Source organism: Aspergillus alliaceus (assembly GCF_009176365.1).
Source record: "Aspergillus alliaceus strain CBS 536.65 unplaced genomic scaffold BDW43scaffold_88, whole genome shotgun sequence".
NCBI classification, from domain to species: Eukaryota; Fungi; Ascomycota; class Eurotiomycetes; order Eurotiales; family Aspergillaceae; genus Aspergillus; species Aspergillus alliaceus.
Window position 1 is genome coordinate 51,666 of NW_022474771.1, and position 15,524 is coordinate 67,189.

Below are 15,524 nucleotides of genomic sequence, written 5' to 3' on the forward strand. Positions count from 1 at the left end.
AAAAGCGCTATAAATATTGCTGCTAGTAAAGGCCTGCATGCAGGCCTTAGAACAGGGTGATAAAAAGAATTATCTTTATCAATATAATTGATCCCATAGTGTATTTTAGATTCAACTGATTTTCTGTATGCCATTTTTAGAGATGAAAAGCAGGTAATATCAAGAGTTTGAAGCTTATGAGAAGCATGAGCAGGCATACAGATTGGTATAATATTATTCTCTGAGCAAATTGTTACAGACCCTTGTCTAGTGCACCTTATCGGGGAAAGCGGACGCGCAAGGCAGAAAGTGATAGGACTACAATGACGGAAGGGAATGACGGCTACCCGAAGAAACACAATGGGGATAAGATAAGAAGGATCTCTAGGTCACGTGATACCTACTCCATGTGGAAGCGAGTGTATGCTTGTTCTATTGGGTGGCCGGAACGGCCAAACTATCTAAATAACTAGCTTACTAAACGATGACTAAGCGAGATCGGAGGACAACCGTATGTTCCAACAATAGATTCATATCAAACTCCACCCCCAATAAGCAAAACCCTTCGTTTATGCTCGACCGTCTCCCGCAACAAGGTCTTCAGCATGGTACTATACATCCGCAATAGCGTGCGTGAATCCTCACTACTCTGTCTGACGGCGCTCCCCACGCATAGGAATCCCTCCAGCACGTACGAGAGCAAGGGCGGACTTGGCTCCCGTATTAGTGCTGCTGTTGGGATGCCCGCAATCTCGATGCTGTATGTGTCTCTGAAGACGCACGTGGCTGGATCGAGGGCGGAGGGTGTGATGCAGAAGAGCTGCGCAAAGATGCATGCTGCCTGCTCCATGGCTTGCTCGTGCGGCTGAAGTGGGGGGTGTGATTGCAACAACTCCGAGCGCTTAGCCATATTCGTTACAGAAAGTAATAACTAGTGCCCACCTGGTCTTCCTACTCTACAAAATGTCACGTCACATGACATACCCCTAGTATTTATAGGCAGGCGCTCATTCAGCTGGCTGACCTGCAACTTCCCTCCAGCACAATCTCTTGCATCAGTGGGTGCTCTGATGATGGCCTCCACTGCTTTTAATGCGACAAACCATGGTCTCCAGATTGGAAACAATTCCGGTTCCATCACAGCAGAATTTCATGTTGCGCGGGGTAATTTCCATGTGATTTCCAGCGGAGTGAATGGGAGCTAAACGCTGTTGATAGCGTACACCACCGAAGACATCGATCGAATCTGTCTCCATGCTCTGCGCTGCCCGGACTCCCTGGCTGTAAAGAATCGGCTGAAAGAGAGCAAGGACAAGTTGGTTCACCACTCCATCCACTGGATTCTTCAAGACCCGCAATACAAGAATTGGGAAACTGGAGACGATGTCGGTCTGCTTTGGATCAAGGGGGGCGCTGGAAAAGGGAAGACCATGTTGTCCATCGGTCTTATCGAGGAGCTCGCCCGGGCGCAGGATGAATCTATCGTGGTAATATATTTTTTCTGCCAGAATGCGGACTATGAGCTCAATACCCTGGAAGCCATTCTCAAGGGGTTGATTTTGCAACTGGTAAATCAGCAAACAGAGCTGAAAGAATCACTCCGTCGCCGTTGGGACACCGTGCAGGAGTGCTTCAGCGAGAACGTAACCTCGTGGCAATCATTGTGGAACATTCTTTTTGAGATGTTGGCTCAGTGCAAGTACTCAAGGGTATATATGGTCGTTGATGCTCTTGATGAGTGTCAGGATGAGGGCATGGCTGACTTCCTCAAATCCATCGTCCGAAAGGGACTGGATCATCCGGCCAAAATCAAGTGGATGTTGACAAGCAGACCATGGGACGGCGCAGAGCGGGTGTTACTAGCTGGCCATGACCAGGTGCAAGTCAGTCTAGATGGGGAGGTCCATTCCCAATCTGTTTCTGAAGCTGTGAAGGCTTATATTACTTCTAAAGTGGAAGAGCTCAGTCGCCAGCACAGATATGGAGCGACCCTGAAGAGCGAAATCGAGACTGAGCTTACTGAAAGATCGGAGGGCACCTTTCTATGGGTAAGCTTAGTATGCAAGGCACTTGAAAGTGTCAGCCGAGATAAGGCTCTGTCCACAGTTCAAAACTTGCCGCCAGGTCTGCATCCGTTTTATGAACAGGTATTGAACCAGCTCAACGAGGGCGAGCGGGCTGAAGTACAGAAGTGTATGCGACTGCTCAAGGCCATGATGACGGTGTACCGACCTTTGAAAGTGGAAGAAGTTCCTAGTGTGATTGGCCTAACTGATGAAGAGGACACCATTAGAGCATTGGTTGATTGCTGTGCTTCATTCATCCGATTGCGGGATGACAATATCGAGTTTGTTCATCAGTCAGCTCGAGAATATTTGGCCGGAGAGAATGGGCTGTCTATACTCGACTCGCATGAACGCTTCGGACATGAAGAGATTGTCCTAACTTGTCTGTCTTATTTATCTGAATGCCTCAAGCCCAACCTCGTCGGACTGCCGCGGCCTGATGCTACTAGAGACTCTTTGGGAGCTTTGGGAAATGGAACAGGGGATAGCTTACTGTCCCGTGTGGACTATGCAGCTATGTTCTGGGTGTTACATCTAAAAAACACTAGCAACGACACCGACAAGAGTCAAGTTAGCATATTCCTTCACACAAAGCTGTTGGAATGGCTAGAATGCCTAAGCCTGTTGGACAGGTTACCAAAAGCCATTGAAGTGTTGAGAGCATTGGAGAATATATTGAAAGTGAGTTTTTTTTCTTTTTTTTTAAATTTCGGTGATGTCGACGTCTTTGCTCATCAACTTGACAAAGGATAACTATACAGCGTTGGCACTCGTGCAGGATGCTATGCGGTTTTTATTGCGACACTACCACACTTTGTCGCACTGGCCATTGCAGATCTACAGCTCTGCCATCATCTTCAGTCCTGAATCAAGTGTTGTGAAGAGAGAAAATCTACACAAAATTCCTGTGTGGCTGAGAGAAGTCCCTCCCATGGAGGACAGTTGGACGCCTATGATACAGACACTAACAGGTCATTCGAAGAGTGTTGGTATTGTCGCCTTCTCGCCTGACGGCAACCAGATAGCATCAGGCTCTGATGATGGCATGATTAGGCTCTGGGATAATATTACAGGCAGCCTTCAGAAAACGATATCAGGTCACTCAATGGCGATAACGGCTATGGCTTTCTTACCAGATAGCAAGCTGATCATAGCAGGCGCCCATGATAGCTCTGTCATGCTTTGGGATACCACCACAGGTGGCCGTCAGATGATAGCCGACCACTTCGGCCCAACTGGGGTCCACTATTCACACTTGCAGCCACCAGAGGAGGGCGAGACTTGGCCCACGGCCAGGGCATTCTCGAAAGATTGCAAGCAGATTGCAACAGCCGGTTATTATCGTAAAAATCAAGTTATCATGCTTTTTGATACTGCCACAGGGGGCCTCCAGAAGATACTTACAGGCCATTCAGACACATTCTTAGCTCTGGCGTTCTCACCAGACAACAGGCAGCTTGTATCATGCTCTTATGACCGCACAGTCAGGCTCTGGGATACTGCCACAGGTGACCTTCAGAAAACACTAGTCGGCCATACAAGTCGGGTTTATACTGTGGCCTTCTCACCGGATGGCGAGCAGATTGTATCGGGCTCTGACGACGCTGTCAATCTTTGGAATGCTGCAACAGGTGATCTCCAGAAGACACTGGCAAGCTCTGCTGCCCGGAGTGTGGCCTTCTCACCAGACAGTACACAGATCGCAGCAGGCTTTACTGATGGCACAATCCATATTTGGGATGCTGCAGGCAATCTTCAGAAGACACTAGAACGCCACTCAGGGACCGTTATGTCTGTGGCCTTCTCACCAGACGGCAAGCAGCTTGTGACAGGCTCTAGTGATAACACTATCAAGCGTTGGGATAATACGATAGGCGCCATTCAAAAGACCATAGGCCACTCATACAGTGTTGCCACCGTGACCTTCTCACCAGACGGCAAGCTGATTGCATCAGGCTCTGCTGACAAGACTATCAAGCTTTGGGATGCTGCAACAGGCGATCTCCAGAAAACACTGGAAGGCCATCTATACACAGTCATCGATGTGACCTTTTCACCTGACAACAAACAGATCGCCTCATGCTCCTACGATGCAGTCAACCTCTGGGATGCTACCACCGGCGACCTCCTGAGCTCACCTGAGAGCGAGGAGCTATTCACGAGTGTGGCCTTTTCACCTGACGGCAAGCAGATTGCATCAGGCTATGAGAACGGCATAATTAATCTCTGGGATACTGCCACAGGTGATCTCCAGAAGACACTGGCAGGCCACGCAAGCAGGTTTGAGACCCTGACGGGATTAGCCTTCTCCTTAATCCAGGTCACGACCCTGACCTTCTCACCTAATGGCAAGCTAATTGCATCAGCCTCCGATGATAGAACAATTAAGCTTTGGGATGCTGCAACGGGAGACCTCCAGAAGACACTAGACTGCAATCCAGAGAGCATGATTACGGCGGTTTCGGTGGCCCTTACAACAGGGGGCCATACAGACACAACAATCATTACAGTGGCCTTTTCACCAGACAGCCAGCAGATCGCAGCAGCCTGTGCTGATAAAACCATCAGGATCTGGAACATCAAGAAATCGCTCAAAGCCTCGAAATATCTGGGGCGCGCTATCGGTAGCCACATCAAGTCGTCCCGGCCATGGAAGGAGATTACGACGTCGGATCAGGTGCATACCATAGAATTCGCAGCAGGCAATCGATACCTTGAAACGGACATTGGACTAATAGCACTTGAGAGCACCCCGACAAAAGGAGAGGAGGAGCTGCCAGTGGGGTCGGATTCATTACAGAACCTCTATGTCAGAGATGAGTGGTTATGCTATGGAGCCATGCCCTTCCTCCGGCTATTGCCTGATTCCCAGGCTGACTCTTGGGATGCGCACGGCGATCAAGTGGCTATCGGATTCAGCAACGGTCTTGTTTCAAGCTTCGATGTTGATCGACGGAGTTTACAACCATACTGGGAAACACTTCAGCTATGACGGTATTACTAGCGGGTTACACTCGGTGGAAGTCGGGGTGGGGATGGAGTTAACCACGCAGGTTCCCTTGACTGTTGAAGATTCAGGGTCTGTCAGTGTCAGGTCAGATGCGGTTTTTCAGCATCTGTGGCCCTTTTTTTCTTTGTATGTCGTTCCTTTTTTGTAGCAGTTGTGGAAAGTTTACATCAATCGATATCTCTCCATCATCTCACTATGATTTTCGAGAGCCCCAGGCCTGTTTCCTCTTTATCAGTTGCTCTGGTTTCCTATGGACGCCGGGGATACTATCATTGTTAGGGTCCACGATAGTAGGTGAAATTGATACCAATATTAGTATGCACGAGAGGAACGTGGAACGCACGTTCTGTGGATTCCCTGTTACCTGCCATGCTACCCGATTACATGTGCCATGTGCCATGACGATACATTTAGCCTACACGTCGCGAGACTCTCTGCTTTCGTAAAGGATTGCATTCACTAATCATTTTTCGGCAGAAATGTCCAGAATGCCAGTCCACCCTGTTTATCTTGAACTGCTACCACATACCAGACGGAATCAGGAACTGCCAAAGCGAACACCGCTAATCTTGCCGGAATTGTTTCCTACCTGAAAGCCAGAATTCGCCCCCGAGAACACCACACTGTTGGTGTAGGTGGTGGTCGATTCGATGACTTTGACAACCGTGTCACTCAGCAGCTTGTCCTGGCCAGCAGCGACCTCTTTCAGTAGCGAAAGAGCGCCCTCGTTCGTGTTCAATCCGGACACCTCTTCCTCACACAGCTTGCGCTGTTCTTCCTGGATTCCCGGGAAAAGATCGACTAGCCCGTCCACCAATTCGCTGATGTCTTCGATCAGCCGGCTGAAATTCTTCTCCTCGTACAGAATAGTCAATCGGCCCTGCTCCAACTCAAACTTGCCCTGCCGCGTCTTAGCGAGATCTTCCATCTTCTGGTGCAGTGAGGCTGAGACGCTGTCTAGCTCTTTGACCGCGTCCAGCACTGGAACGGTGCTGTTGCGTCTGCGTAATCGCTTCGAAGCCGCCTCGGCTTCCGCAAAGAGCTCCAGGATCTGGGCCAGAAGGTCTTGGACCTCCTCTCTATCTTCGGAGGCGATGCTCTTTATCTGGAGTGGGTTCACACCGTCGTCCACCTTCGCCAGCCCAACGGACTGACCCCATCGAGTCAACCGGAGCCGCACGACGTCCAGTTTCAACAAACTCATCTGGAAGCTGTGCCCGAAATTGGCGCCCATCTGAATATACTCGAAGCTTTGCACCGCGTCGTTAAACAACCGAGATTGCTCGTCCAGCATCTGGATCATGGCGTCCTGTTTCGATTCCAGCGCTTGGTTCTGTTCGATGATCGTCCCCGTGTCGGATTGGATGGCCTCCATTCGTCCATCTATCACAGTGACCTGCGCTACGAGGAACTCGACGTTCCCGTTCATGCTCTGAACAACCTCGTCTAGGATCTCCACCGTCCGAAGCGTGGCCAGCCCAACGGCCTGGGTCAGCTCATTCACGGCCTCCTCCATATCGCTGATGGCCCCCGAAAGAGCCCCATCAGATCCATCAACCAAATTGCTAAACCACTTCTCTAGATGAAAGGACATAAATCAACACCCGAAACAAGAAGAGAGCGTGATCAAGGAAGAGCGGCTTTGCTCACTGAATCTTTTTTTCTCGGCGTATTCCTGGGCCACGGAGCAGATGGTCAGCATGCCTGAGAAGACACGGGCAACGCAGCGCTGGAACGGCCGTTGCTGTGGAGATTTCTCTTCGATCATCGAGAGCCGGTCGAAGAAACGATGCGTGAAGTCGAAAAACCCCATGATCTTGTCGTAGTCGGCAGATACCGTGGCAAAGGACTAAGGGCGTCAGTAGAAATGGTCATTTTCTCCTTTCCCTTCAGAAGTCCCGTACGTACCTGCATGACCTGCCCAAAGGCCGTGAAAATCAAGCTGGCCGGCATTGCGGGAGGAAAAGCCTGTCACCCATCCATCCCCTCATCAGCATCAACGGCATCCACGGGACGCTGTTAATATAGTATAAGAGAACGTACTGATGCAGCAGACCCAACCGTCTCGACAGTATTGACGACCTTCTGGATCAGCCATAGGTTGTTTTTCAATGCGGTCCGCACATTGTCTGTCTTCGACCGGTCATGCCGGAAATCTTTGAACTCGTTCGACAAGCCTTCCGTGCCCTTCATAACTTGGTCTATGTTGCTGAACTGTGCCAGGTGGAGACTCTTCTTGGTCCTTTTCTCGTAGTCTTCGACTGCTCTCTGCCATAGTTGAGCGATGTCGGACGCCTGCCCTGTGTCGATTTCTCCCCGAGTATCCATTCTGGAGCAAGTGTGAGAGGGAAATTACTTGAGCGAGATTGAAAGAGTGAAAGAGGTCTGGGAATATGTATTGGGAGACAATATCACTGTGTGAGAGCAGTCATTCTTTGTGTTACACCCAGCAGAGCTGAGTGCAGCACCTCATCTCATTTTCCACAATGTGGCATGCATGCTAAGCTGGGAGATGACAACTCAACTGGCCAACCAATTGAGAGCTAACAGCTGTCGCGACCACTACCTGGGGCACTTGGCCTCAAACAGCAACACTCGAGTGCGGGGTAATTCTGTCTGTTAAACATTCAACATTCAACATGATTGCGGTAATAATGCCCCGCTCCAGCTTGAGGCTGTGCGACGAGCGTGACCCTCCAGCTGAAACCTCCAAACTGAACGGGGAACCTTAGGGTCATGATGGGTAATTCCCCTCCAACCCGGTGATAGTCCCTCTTCCTCAGACGGTATACTTACTTTCTCTGCCACGTGCGCCGGTGACAGGACATCGAGGATCAATGGTCACGGAGTAGATTGTCTATTGTAAGAATTGCTCGGAGCGGCCCCGACTTCTTGATACCGGGCGTACCAACATAATTAGTTAATCGGGCAATGTAACGTAAGCAGCCGCACGTTTGGCCAGCCGCAATCCGGTAGGAATTGATAGGTGAGATCTTATTGAATTAGAACAGCTCGCCCCCACTTATACGGGGTAGGGTATTAACTGAGCATATTCAGTCCAATAACAGAACTGCCCTTCTTGCCTCTTTGAATGTCCTGCATGGACCTGACGCACGAGACGTCAGGAAAGGCCGAGGCTTCAGCCAGCCACCATCATTAGTAAATTGCCCAACGCAAATCTGCCAATATACGAGGTGCTTCAGCCGCTTCGTGTAATTTTGGTAATGGAAATACAAGCTACCCAAGAGACAAACAAACAAATAGGAAGCAGATCTCACGATGAACGTTTTTATCTGGTTGTCCATTTTCCCACGCTTCTACCTCGGTCATATGTCGTCCTCCCCTCTGCCGGTCCTCCTCTTGCCTTGTGCTTTCAATGACCCTTAATAGTCGCATAGGGTCATCGATTGCTTGCTTTCTTGCTTGCTTGCTACCCTAGCTAGCTTTCGTTCCCACTCCATCCATCCATCTCCAAAATGTCCATCCGAGCTGTTCGGGAACCGGCCAACGCCAAAGTCGAGTAAGATCGCTCTAGTCTCTTTCTGTTCTGTAGCCCCATTCCATTCGAAATCTACATGCTTACCCGAAGCACCTGACAGCATCGTGTTTGTCCACGGCTTGCACGGCGACCAAGCACCGTGGACGTCCGAGGCCGATGTCTTCTGGCCCGACAAGCTCCTCCCGGCTAAGATACCCGACGCATGCATCCTGTCGTTCGAGTATCAAGCGGCTCTCGGTTCTTTCTTTGGCGAGGACGACGAAATCACGGACATTTCCAACGACCTGATCAACGAGCTGATGGACCATCGAACTGAGAAAGAAAAGGTTGGCCCGGCCCCACTCTACTCTACCAGTGCCTCTGAATCTAGCTGGTTGACGGGACAGAATAGGAAGAAAGACCGATCATTTTCGTCGCACATTGTCTCGGTGGCGCGGTTTTGGAGAATGTACGTTGCCCCCTTTTTCTCTGTGTGTATACGTGTGCATGTATATCGGCTTCAAATCCCTGTCCATGGAAGAATTCCCACTAACGTATGATATTTTACATATCCAGGCGCTGGTACGAGCCGCCGAACATCCCAGGAAAAGAGAACTCATCGGCTATATCCACGGTATACTACTGCTAGGGACACCACATTTCCAGAAAGGATCGCTGGCAGCAGCCACAAGGTATTTCCAAGTGGCTCAGGCGGAGATCCCAAGTGAGTCGGACCTGAAAGACCGGTTAGACCGTCTCAGCGGTATTCCCCAGTTGTTTGCCGGCCTCAAGCAAGCAGGCGCTGAGTTCGAGGTGGAGGGTTTCTATGCCGGAGCCGGCACCAAGCTGGGCGGCGGCAAGGACGTGAAGATCGTTGATGAGGCGTTGGCCCGAGGCCCCGAAGCTCCTCCCCCTGAGCGGCTGGCGCGCAATCAGCTACGGCTGAGCCAGTATGATAGCGAGGATGACAAGGACTTCAAGAAGGTGTCTCGTATTCTGACCCAGTGGGCGTCCAAGATTGTTCTCCCGGAGGAGGATAAGGGGGCAGCAAACGTGTCGAATACAACATTCTCAGGTTCCCACAATTCTGGTTTGCAGCTGGGGCAGAATGTAGGAACCCTCAAGGGATTCAGCTTCGGAAGAAGTTAGTTGGTCGATTAATTGATACTTCCAGATTTGCCACTCGAGTGATCTTTGATTGCTAGGTAGCTAACCCCATCTGCAGGGCCGCAGCATAGAGTAATATAGAGATTGTTTTTATATTGAAGGAATATGGGCAAGGTGAACCAAGGTCGAGTATCAGCATCCCGCGACGAGCAGTTCTCGAAAGTCGGAAATTGGACGTATCGTCAAACCCATTACAAAGTTCCAACATCTATCAACACTATCAGGTCGCACACCATGCTAGCGAGTTGCCTCACTAGTAAAGCTGATTACCTCGACTGACTCGCCGAGAGCCTTGGTAGCATAATTAAAAATCCCATACCGATACTCCATAAAGAAAAGTTAATCCACAGTAAGTGTATAAAGAACCCCCAGATCTGTGAATTCTGTTCCATCCAAGCTGTACGAGACCTAGCCTCATTGGACCCAACAGCCGCAGCATCCAAGCTCAACTTCAACCAAACCTTGGTCGCCGTAATCGGCGCCCTCGCTACAATTGTCCCCGTGCTTGTCATGCCCCCGTACTGTCCCATCATCAGGTCCTGCACAGCAGCCAAGTGATAGTCCCTGCCGTTTCGAACGACGCCGATCCATGCACTCGCGTCCTTGAGCGCAGCTAAGCCGCAGTGGTCTCCGTCCGTCATGTTGCTGAAATCAAGCTCGACGACTCCGTACGGTCTTGCCCCGTGGATCCGATGCGTTAGCGTGTTTCTCGCTGCGTAAAGGTCGTCCGTCACAGTTACAGTCCTCGGCAGTCCAGGGCTATTGAGCGTGAACCTTGTCGTGTCCAGGTTGTGGTTCCACTGCCAGGCGGGCACAAGCACTTCACCCTCGAAATAATCCACGCCCATCCAGGACGGAACGGCCTCGGGTACGTCACCCCCCACGACCCATTCACCGTGCCCAGCACCGGAAACCCATCCTCGCCCCACGTAATTGGCGCCAGAACCGGCACGCGACCGAGCGGGTAATTCCACGCAAAGGACATGAAGTACCACTCCCCCGTCTTCTTGACCTCCGCCAGGCTCCCCTGAATCGGAACTCCCGTACCAGGAACCGGCGACGACATAGTGCTGCTATCGACGAGGATCCGCCGCTCATACGGCCCAAACGGATCCGACGCCTTCCACACCTCCGCTATGCCATCGCTGGGACCGTCGTCCAGGATATAATACGACCCGTTGATCTTGTACATGCGGTTCCCCTCGATACTCGCGCACTCCGCCGGGAAGCTAAGACCACCTGGGTCCTGACGACGCTCAGCCCGTCGCCGACAGCTGCGCGACGCTAACGCTGTTGCTCCCGTACGCGACGTACAGCGTGTCGTCGTCGTCGACCAGCAGCCCACAGTCGTAGAAACAGGGTTGGAAGCTAGTTGCCTGCTCCCAGGATCCTGTAACAGCGGGCGCGGCGTAGACGTATGTCGTCCAGACGTTTGCGCACCCGATCCAGAACCACTGGTTGGTGCTTTCGCGGTAACGCAGGGTTAATGCCCACGTGCCTAGGTTATAGGCCGTTTCGTTCGCGGAGGGGAGATCGTAGTTGGGACCGAAGTCGAGGGTTGGAACGGAGTGGGCTATGAGTTCCTAGTTGATGAGGTCTGCGGATCGCAGGATTGGGGCGCCTGGGGAGTAGCGGAAGCTGGATGCTGAGAAGTAGAAGTACCCACCGGGGGCCGCGGGAGATGTCGTTGTCGTGGAAGTCGTCGTAGATGATGGGGTTGGAGAAGCTTTGTACTTGGACGAGGAATGCAGTGCTTAGCACTGTGACCAGTAGGAATGGTCGCATGATGACTGAAATAGGGCAAGGTAGCTAAAAAGCTTTTACACCTTCCGAAAGTGAGCTCTTCTATAGGCAATCCAACTCTGGTGCGGAACAACAAGAGTCCCAGTTAAACAGCCCCAGAATAGGCTAATCACGGCTTTACCCGGCTGGAATCTTAGGGGAGGCATCTTATTTGTAGGGAATTAGACTTGAAACACGGCCTGAGGGCCCTCAGCCCGGGGGTGGTCTGCGGGGAATTCTGCAAACTTTCTTCTGGGGTTGACTCCGACAGCATTCATTGGTGGCTCTGTATACACCTGCTCCTTAGGGCAAGGGCGGAGCACCTGCAGAGAGGGTTTCCACGTTGCCCTGAACAGCAGTTGCCTGCAAACAATCCAGGTCTCGAGTGGGGCTCCTGCAACCTGCTTATGTCGTATGCCGTCTTGATATTGGAATTCTGAAGTGAACCCTAGCCACGATGTCCCATTACCTACAACTTTCGCTTTTCAGGCGTCTGAAGAAAATCGGCTCTCGCTTCTCTCCGGCAAAAGTACGCTGACACGCATACCTACAACACGGATAACGAGCGAGAGGGTCAACTGCTTAGTTGTGGTGCCCCACCCCCTTTATCGACATCATCCCCCTCTGGACCCTGGCATATGTTGAGGAGCCATTAGTTACATACACTACTCTTCATTACTGTTTCCATTGTAGTTTCCTTGTTGCCTCCTTTCATCCGGAACAACTGCACGGCCCCAGTAGGCTCTAGCTGCTACAGCCGGGTGGGTATTCTGAAGACCTCGATTGCACTGCGAGCCGACCCTTAGATTATAGCTACTCGTCGGCTTTTATGGAGTTTTTGCAGGGCGGCGTGCTTAGAATGTAAAGAGGAGCTTGGAACTGCATATTTTGTTTATTCTTGCTGAGTTAATCCGTCCCGTTACAAGAAGTAGAGGGCTGTTTTTATTCTTTACCCCTTGGTGGTAATTAGACCCCAGAATACTTTCTTTACCATTACGGGAGTTTGCTTAGTTCTAATTCTGCTCTCGTTGGGTCTTTTTCTAGGTTGTTAAAAGAGATGAATGTCACATTTATGCTCTGGAAATAACCAGCCCCTTTGTTATCTGGGTATGAATATCAGGATAGTATCTAGTGGCATACAATTATTACTGGAGGACTATATTAACAAATTAGTTAATTCTTTTGGGCTATATAATACTCACCTAACTAAATCACTGCTTGATCCTTGAACTGTAATAGGTGATGCTCCTGATTCAACAATAAATATCAAGGAATATCAGTACGGTATAGGCAGCCAGCAATATCTCGCTATAAAGTCTAGGCCGGATATCAGCCATGCAGCTTGCTTCCTTACAAAGTTCAATACAGTGCCTACAGCTAAATACTGGGCAGCTCTGATGCATGTGCTTAAATATCTGAAAGGCACACGCGCTCTAGGAATCAAATATTATCGAAATCAAATATTTATATTTAATAAAGAACCCTACTTCTAGTCCCGACACGTATAGGGGGTATACGGCGGGACCCACCTGCTTGTTATAGACATAGCGGGGGTTAGGCTGAACCACTAAGCTAAAAAGACCAAAATATCGAACCTCTTGTTCGATATGCCTAACGACCACCTATATATGATGTTATCATAACAATGTGGAGAAAGAAACCTCGGGAAACCAGAACAGTATATGATACTCTTAATTAGTCAAGGCAATTTAGCATATACACTTCGAGACAACGGTCTACAAATTTATGTTTCCTTAATAAGTAACAATATTTATCGTTGGGCGGCGCACCTCGGTACATAAAGCGCAATTAACGCTCTTTTTTATCACTGAAAACGTTAGATAGAAAGCTATCTAATGTCTTCAGTTTAAATAGTCGATCTTAGTATGACGACGTGACTTGATAGATTACAATATACAATCTATATAAGCCACAAGGATGGATTTTAGTCAACAAAATTAGGGTTAGAAGTATACATACTAAATAAGAACCGAGTGTTATCCGTTTTCAGACACAAAGTATTATGATTAAACAAGTAGACGTCATAGACATTCAGATTATGACATAAATATGAGCAGGAGACTCTCAATCTTTAGGCTATATAAAGTACTTTGTCCGCGCATTAATTTGCCTAAATTTTTTAATCAACAACTCACAAACTTCTCAAAAAGAGAGAAACCATAATTACCCTCCAATCAAAGCTATAGAATATATAATATTTCTATACCAATAATGCAAATCATCAAAGCCATTATACTCCTGGCAGCAAAGTATGTGACTGCTTTCTATCTCCTTATTGTATTAATAAATATATTAACTTTGTGACCAGCTTCGCTGTCGTGCACAGCTGCAAGTGTTGGCCTTGGGGTGCCGATTCCCCTTCTTCCGAGTTGACAGAATTAGCTTGCCGCAATGCTGCTGGCACTTTTGATGGCCGTGATGTAAGTATAATCAGGGTGTTGACTGTTAGATTGTTCTCTATATAGACAAGTATATATGTTAATAAAATTCTAGTGTCATGACATAGGTAACAGCATGTGGACATTTGCAAGGGCTTGTTGGTTTCAGGACTCATGCAGTGACTGCAAGCACGGCTGTCATTAGTAGTACTAAGTATCTATGCCTCTTGCTGTAAGAGATAATCGTCTAATGCAACAGTTATTACAATCTGTAATAGTGTGTGTTATTTAAATGATAAATCTTTTACATAGTCTTAAAAAATGTGAAGTTATGTAATCACATGGTACAGCACCCTGCTTTCTACTGCTTGGTTGTGGATTACACCAACCTCTCGTGGGCAACCGCAAACTGAGAATTAAGTGGAATGCTATGTTTAATGCACACTGCACATACATATATACCTTAGATATTATGCAGCGCGGATGAGTAGATAATAGGTAAGCTGAAGATGGAGGAATTACCTGAAACAACTTCATTGAATTTTTGTCAGTGTTCAATCATACACCTCAGATCCACGATGCGAAAGCGGCTGTAGGAGACCGGCAACTTTTACTACTCACCAGCTAGGACTGTACAATCACCTTATGCCCAGAAGAAGACAGTAACCATACACATGGTATATAACCTAAGCTATAGAGAACTATCAGCTAGCATGGATAACAGGACAGCATAGGCCAGCAGTGAGCCTAGGCGACAGAGCCTCGCCAATTGAAGTGCACTTCCAAGGTTGGATGGATCGGAGACCATGGTGGCCATGGGTACTAGGATTCGTGACCTACGCAGCCAGCAATTAGTAGAGGCCCTAGACAGATTGATTGAAGGCCGGACTGACCATGGGTCTGACAATTGGCGTCGAAGTTGGATATTGGTGAGGTGCCGAGAGTCCGGTGTCCGAGGGAACTGGCCTGAGCGCAGTGGACAGTGGACCAGGCACCGAGATCCACCGGCAATGATCGCCGTGCCGTAGGCCTTTGAGACAAGGCCTACGGCACGGATGTTGCTGGTTCAAGTAGCCTTCTTATACTTTCTCTTGAAGCGTCGATAACATGATTCTGCCTTGTTATCGGAAGCGAGATAAAGTCTTCCACCCTCAATCCCACTTCTAGGCTGCTGACGTGTCCATCTTCATCTAAAACTATCGCCTGAAGGTCGATGGCCATTTGCCTGGGCCAATCACATACAGTAATTGCAGCCCCAAGCCTCACGTCTCAAACATCCTACGGACCCAGCGCATTTTATGAGCCAATCTGCAGAGATTGGCCCGGGATGAAAGAAATGCGGCAATTTTGCCATTGGATAAGAAATAATGGAAGAGCCCAGATTCAAATGGGCCCTGGGGGCCAAAGGGTAGTCCCAGAGGGGAAGGGAAACCCAGACCGTCGTAGCTGAGCTGAGGCTATGCTTTAAGGATGCATGCCGTCCCCCGGCAGCCGGATGAGCGGGATTTTGTTTTGCCATGCCATCTCCATACGCAGTCTCCTAGGCGCTGTAGATAAACCAGTAGAGGCAAAATATAAGTGAGCGAGAAGATAAACCAGAGAGGATGGAAGATATCCAAAAAGCTATCAATCGATCAATTCGC

The 15,524-nt window shown here is 49.3% G+C and overlaps 5 protein-coding genes across 5 annotated transcripts; 2 read left to right on the forward strand and 3 right to left on the reverse strand.

Annotated features, from left to right (window-relative positions):
• Positions 1 to 514: 514 nt before the first annotated feature.
• On the reverse strand, positions 515 to 889 carry BDW43DRAFT_316885 (uncharacterized protein; the record flags this gene model as incomplete). Its single annotated transcript, XM_032048406.1, has 1 exon — positions 515 to 889. The coding sequence occupies one exon, from the start codon at positions 887 to 889 to the stop codon at positions 515 to 517; it is 375 nt and encodes a 124-aa protein (XP_031894212.1).
• Positions 890 to 1,052: 163 nt separating this feature from the next.
• On the forward strand, positions 1,053 to 5,547 carry BDW43DRAFT_323917 (WD40-repeat-containing domain protein; the record flags this gene model as incomplete). The annotated part of the gene is made up of 3 exons (XM_032049842.1): positions 1,053 to 1,143; positions 1,198 to 2,726; positions 2,794 to 5,547. 3 exons carry the CDS (start codon positions 1,053 to 1,055, stop codon positions 5,035 to 5,037), a joined length of 3,864 nt encoding a protein of 1,287 aa, XP_031894213.1. The 3' UTR covers positions 5,038 to 5,547.
• BDW43DRAFT_247303 (prion-inhibition and propagation-domain-containing protein) lies at positions 5,316 to 7,941 on the reverse strand. Its single transcript, XM_032039759.1, has 4 exons — positions 7,099 to 7,941; positions 6,964 to 7,023; positions 6,706 to 6,904; positions 5,316 to 6,633 (listed from the first exon to the last, which is right to left on the reverse strand). Exons 1-4 carry the CDS (start codon positions 7,381 to 7,383, stop codon positions 5,594 to 5,596), a joined length of 1,584 nt encoding a protein of 527 aa, XP_031894214.1. The 5' UTR covers positions 7,384 to 7,941; the 3' UTR covers positions 5,316 to 5,593.
• A 1-nt stretch (position 7,942) lies between these two features.
• On the forward strand, positions 7,943 to 9,824 carry BDW43DRAFT_247293 (uncharacterized protein). Its single transcript, XM_032039758.1, has 4 exons — positions 7,943 to 8,575; positions 8,655 to 8,880; positions 8,946 to 9,002; positions 9,110 to 9,824. The coding sequence occupies exons 1-4, from the start codon at positions 8,532 to 8,534 to the stop codon at positions 9,680 to 9,682; spliced, it is 900 nt and encodes a 299-aa protein (XP_031894215.1). The 5' UTR covers positions 7,943 to 8,531; the 3' UTR covers positions 9,683 to 9,824.
• Positions 9,825 to 9,937: 113 nt separating this feature from the next.
• BDW43DRAFT_304673 (putative xylosidase/glycosyl hydrolase) lies at positions 9,938 to 11,485 on the reverse strand (the record flags this gene model as incomplete). Its single annotated transcript, XM_032045642.1, has 6 exons — positions 9,938 to 10,024; positions 10,067 to 10,108; positions 10,162 to 10,563; positions 10,596 to 10,929; positions 10,973 to 11,283; positions 11,363 to 11,485. The coding sequence occupies 6 exons, from the start codon at positions 11,483 to 11,485 to the stop codon at positions 9,938 to 9,940; spliced, it is 1,299 nt and encodes a 432-aa protein (XP_031894216.1).
• Positions 11,486 to 15,524: the final 4,039 nt, after the last annotated feature.

Excerpts from the sequence above, each read along its gene's own strand:
- BDW43DRAFT_247303 (XM_032039759.1), bottom strand. The coding sequence starts at position 7,383 with ATGGATACTCGGGGAGAAATCGACACAGGGCAGGCGTCCGACATCGCT. Across the intron at positions 7,024-7,098 it reads CGGTTGGGTCTGCTGCATCA|GCTTTTCCTCCCGCAATGCC; the intron begins GTACGTTCTCTT and ends GATGGGTGACAG. Across the intron at positions 6,634-6,705 it reads CGCCGAGAAAAAAAGATTCA|AGAAGTGGTTTAGCAATTTG; the intron begins GTGAGCAAAGCC and ends CCTTTCATCTAG.
- BDW43DRAFT_247293 (XM_032039758.1), top strand. The coding sequence starts at position 8,532 with ATGTCCATCCGAGCTGTTCGGGAACCGGCCAACGCCAAAGTCGA. Across the intron at positions 8,576-8,654 it reads CCGGCCAACGCCAAAGTCGA|CATCGTGTTTGTCCACGGCT; the intron begins GTAAGATCGCTC and ends AGCACCTGACAG. Across the intron at positions 8,881-8,945 it reads ATCGAACTGAGAAAGAAAAG|GAAGAAAGACCGATCATTTT; the intron begins GTTGGCCCGGCC and ends GGGACAGAATAG.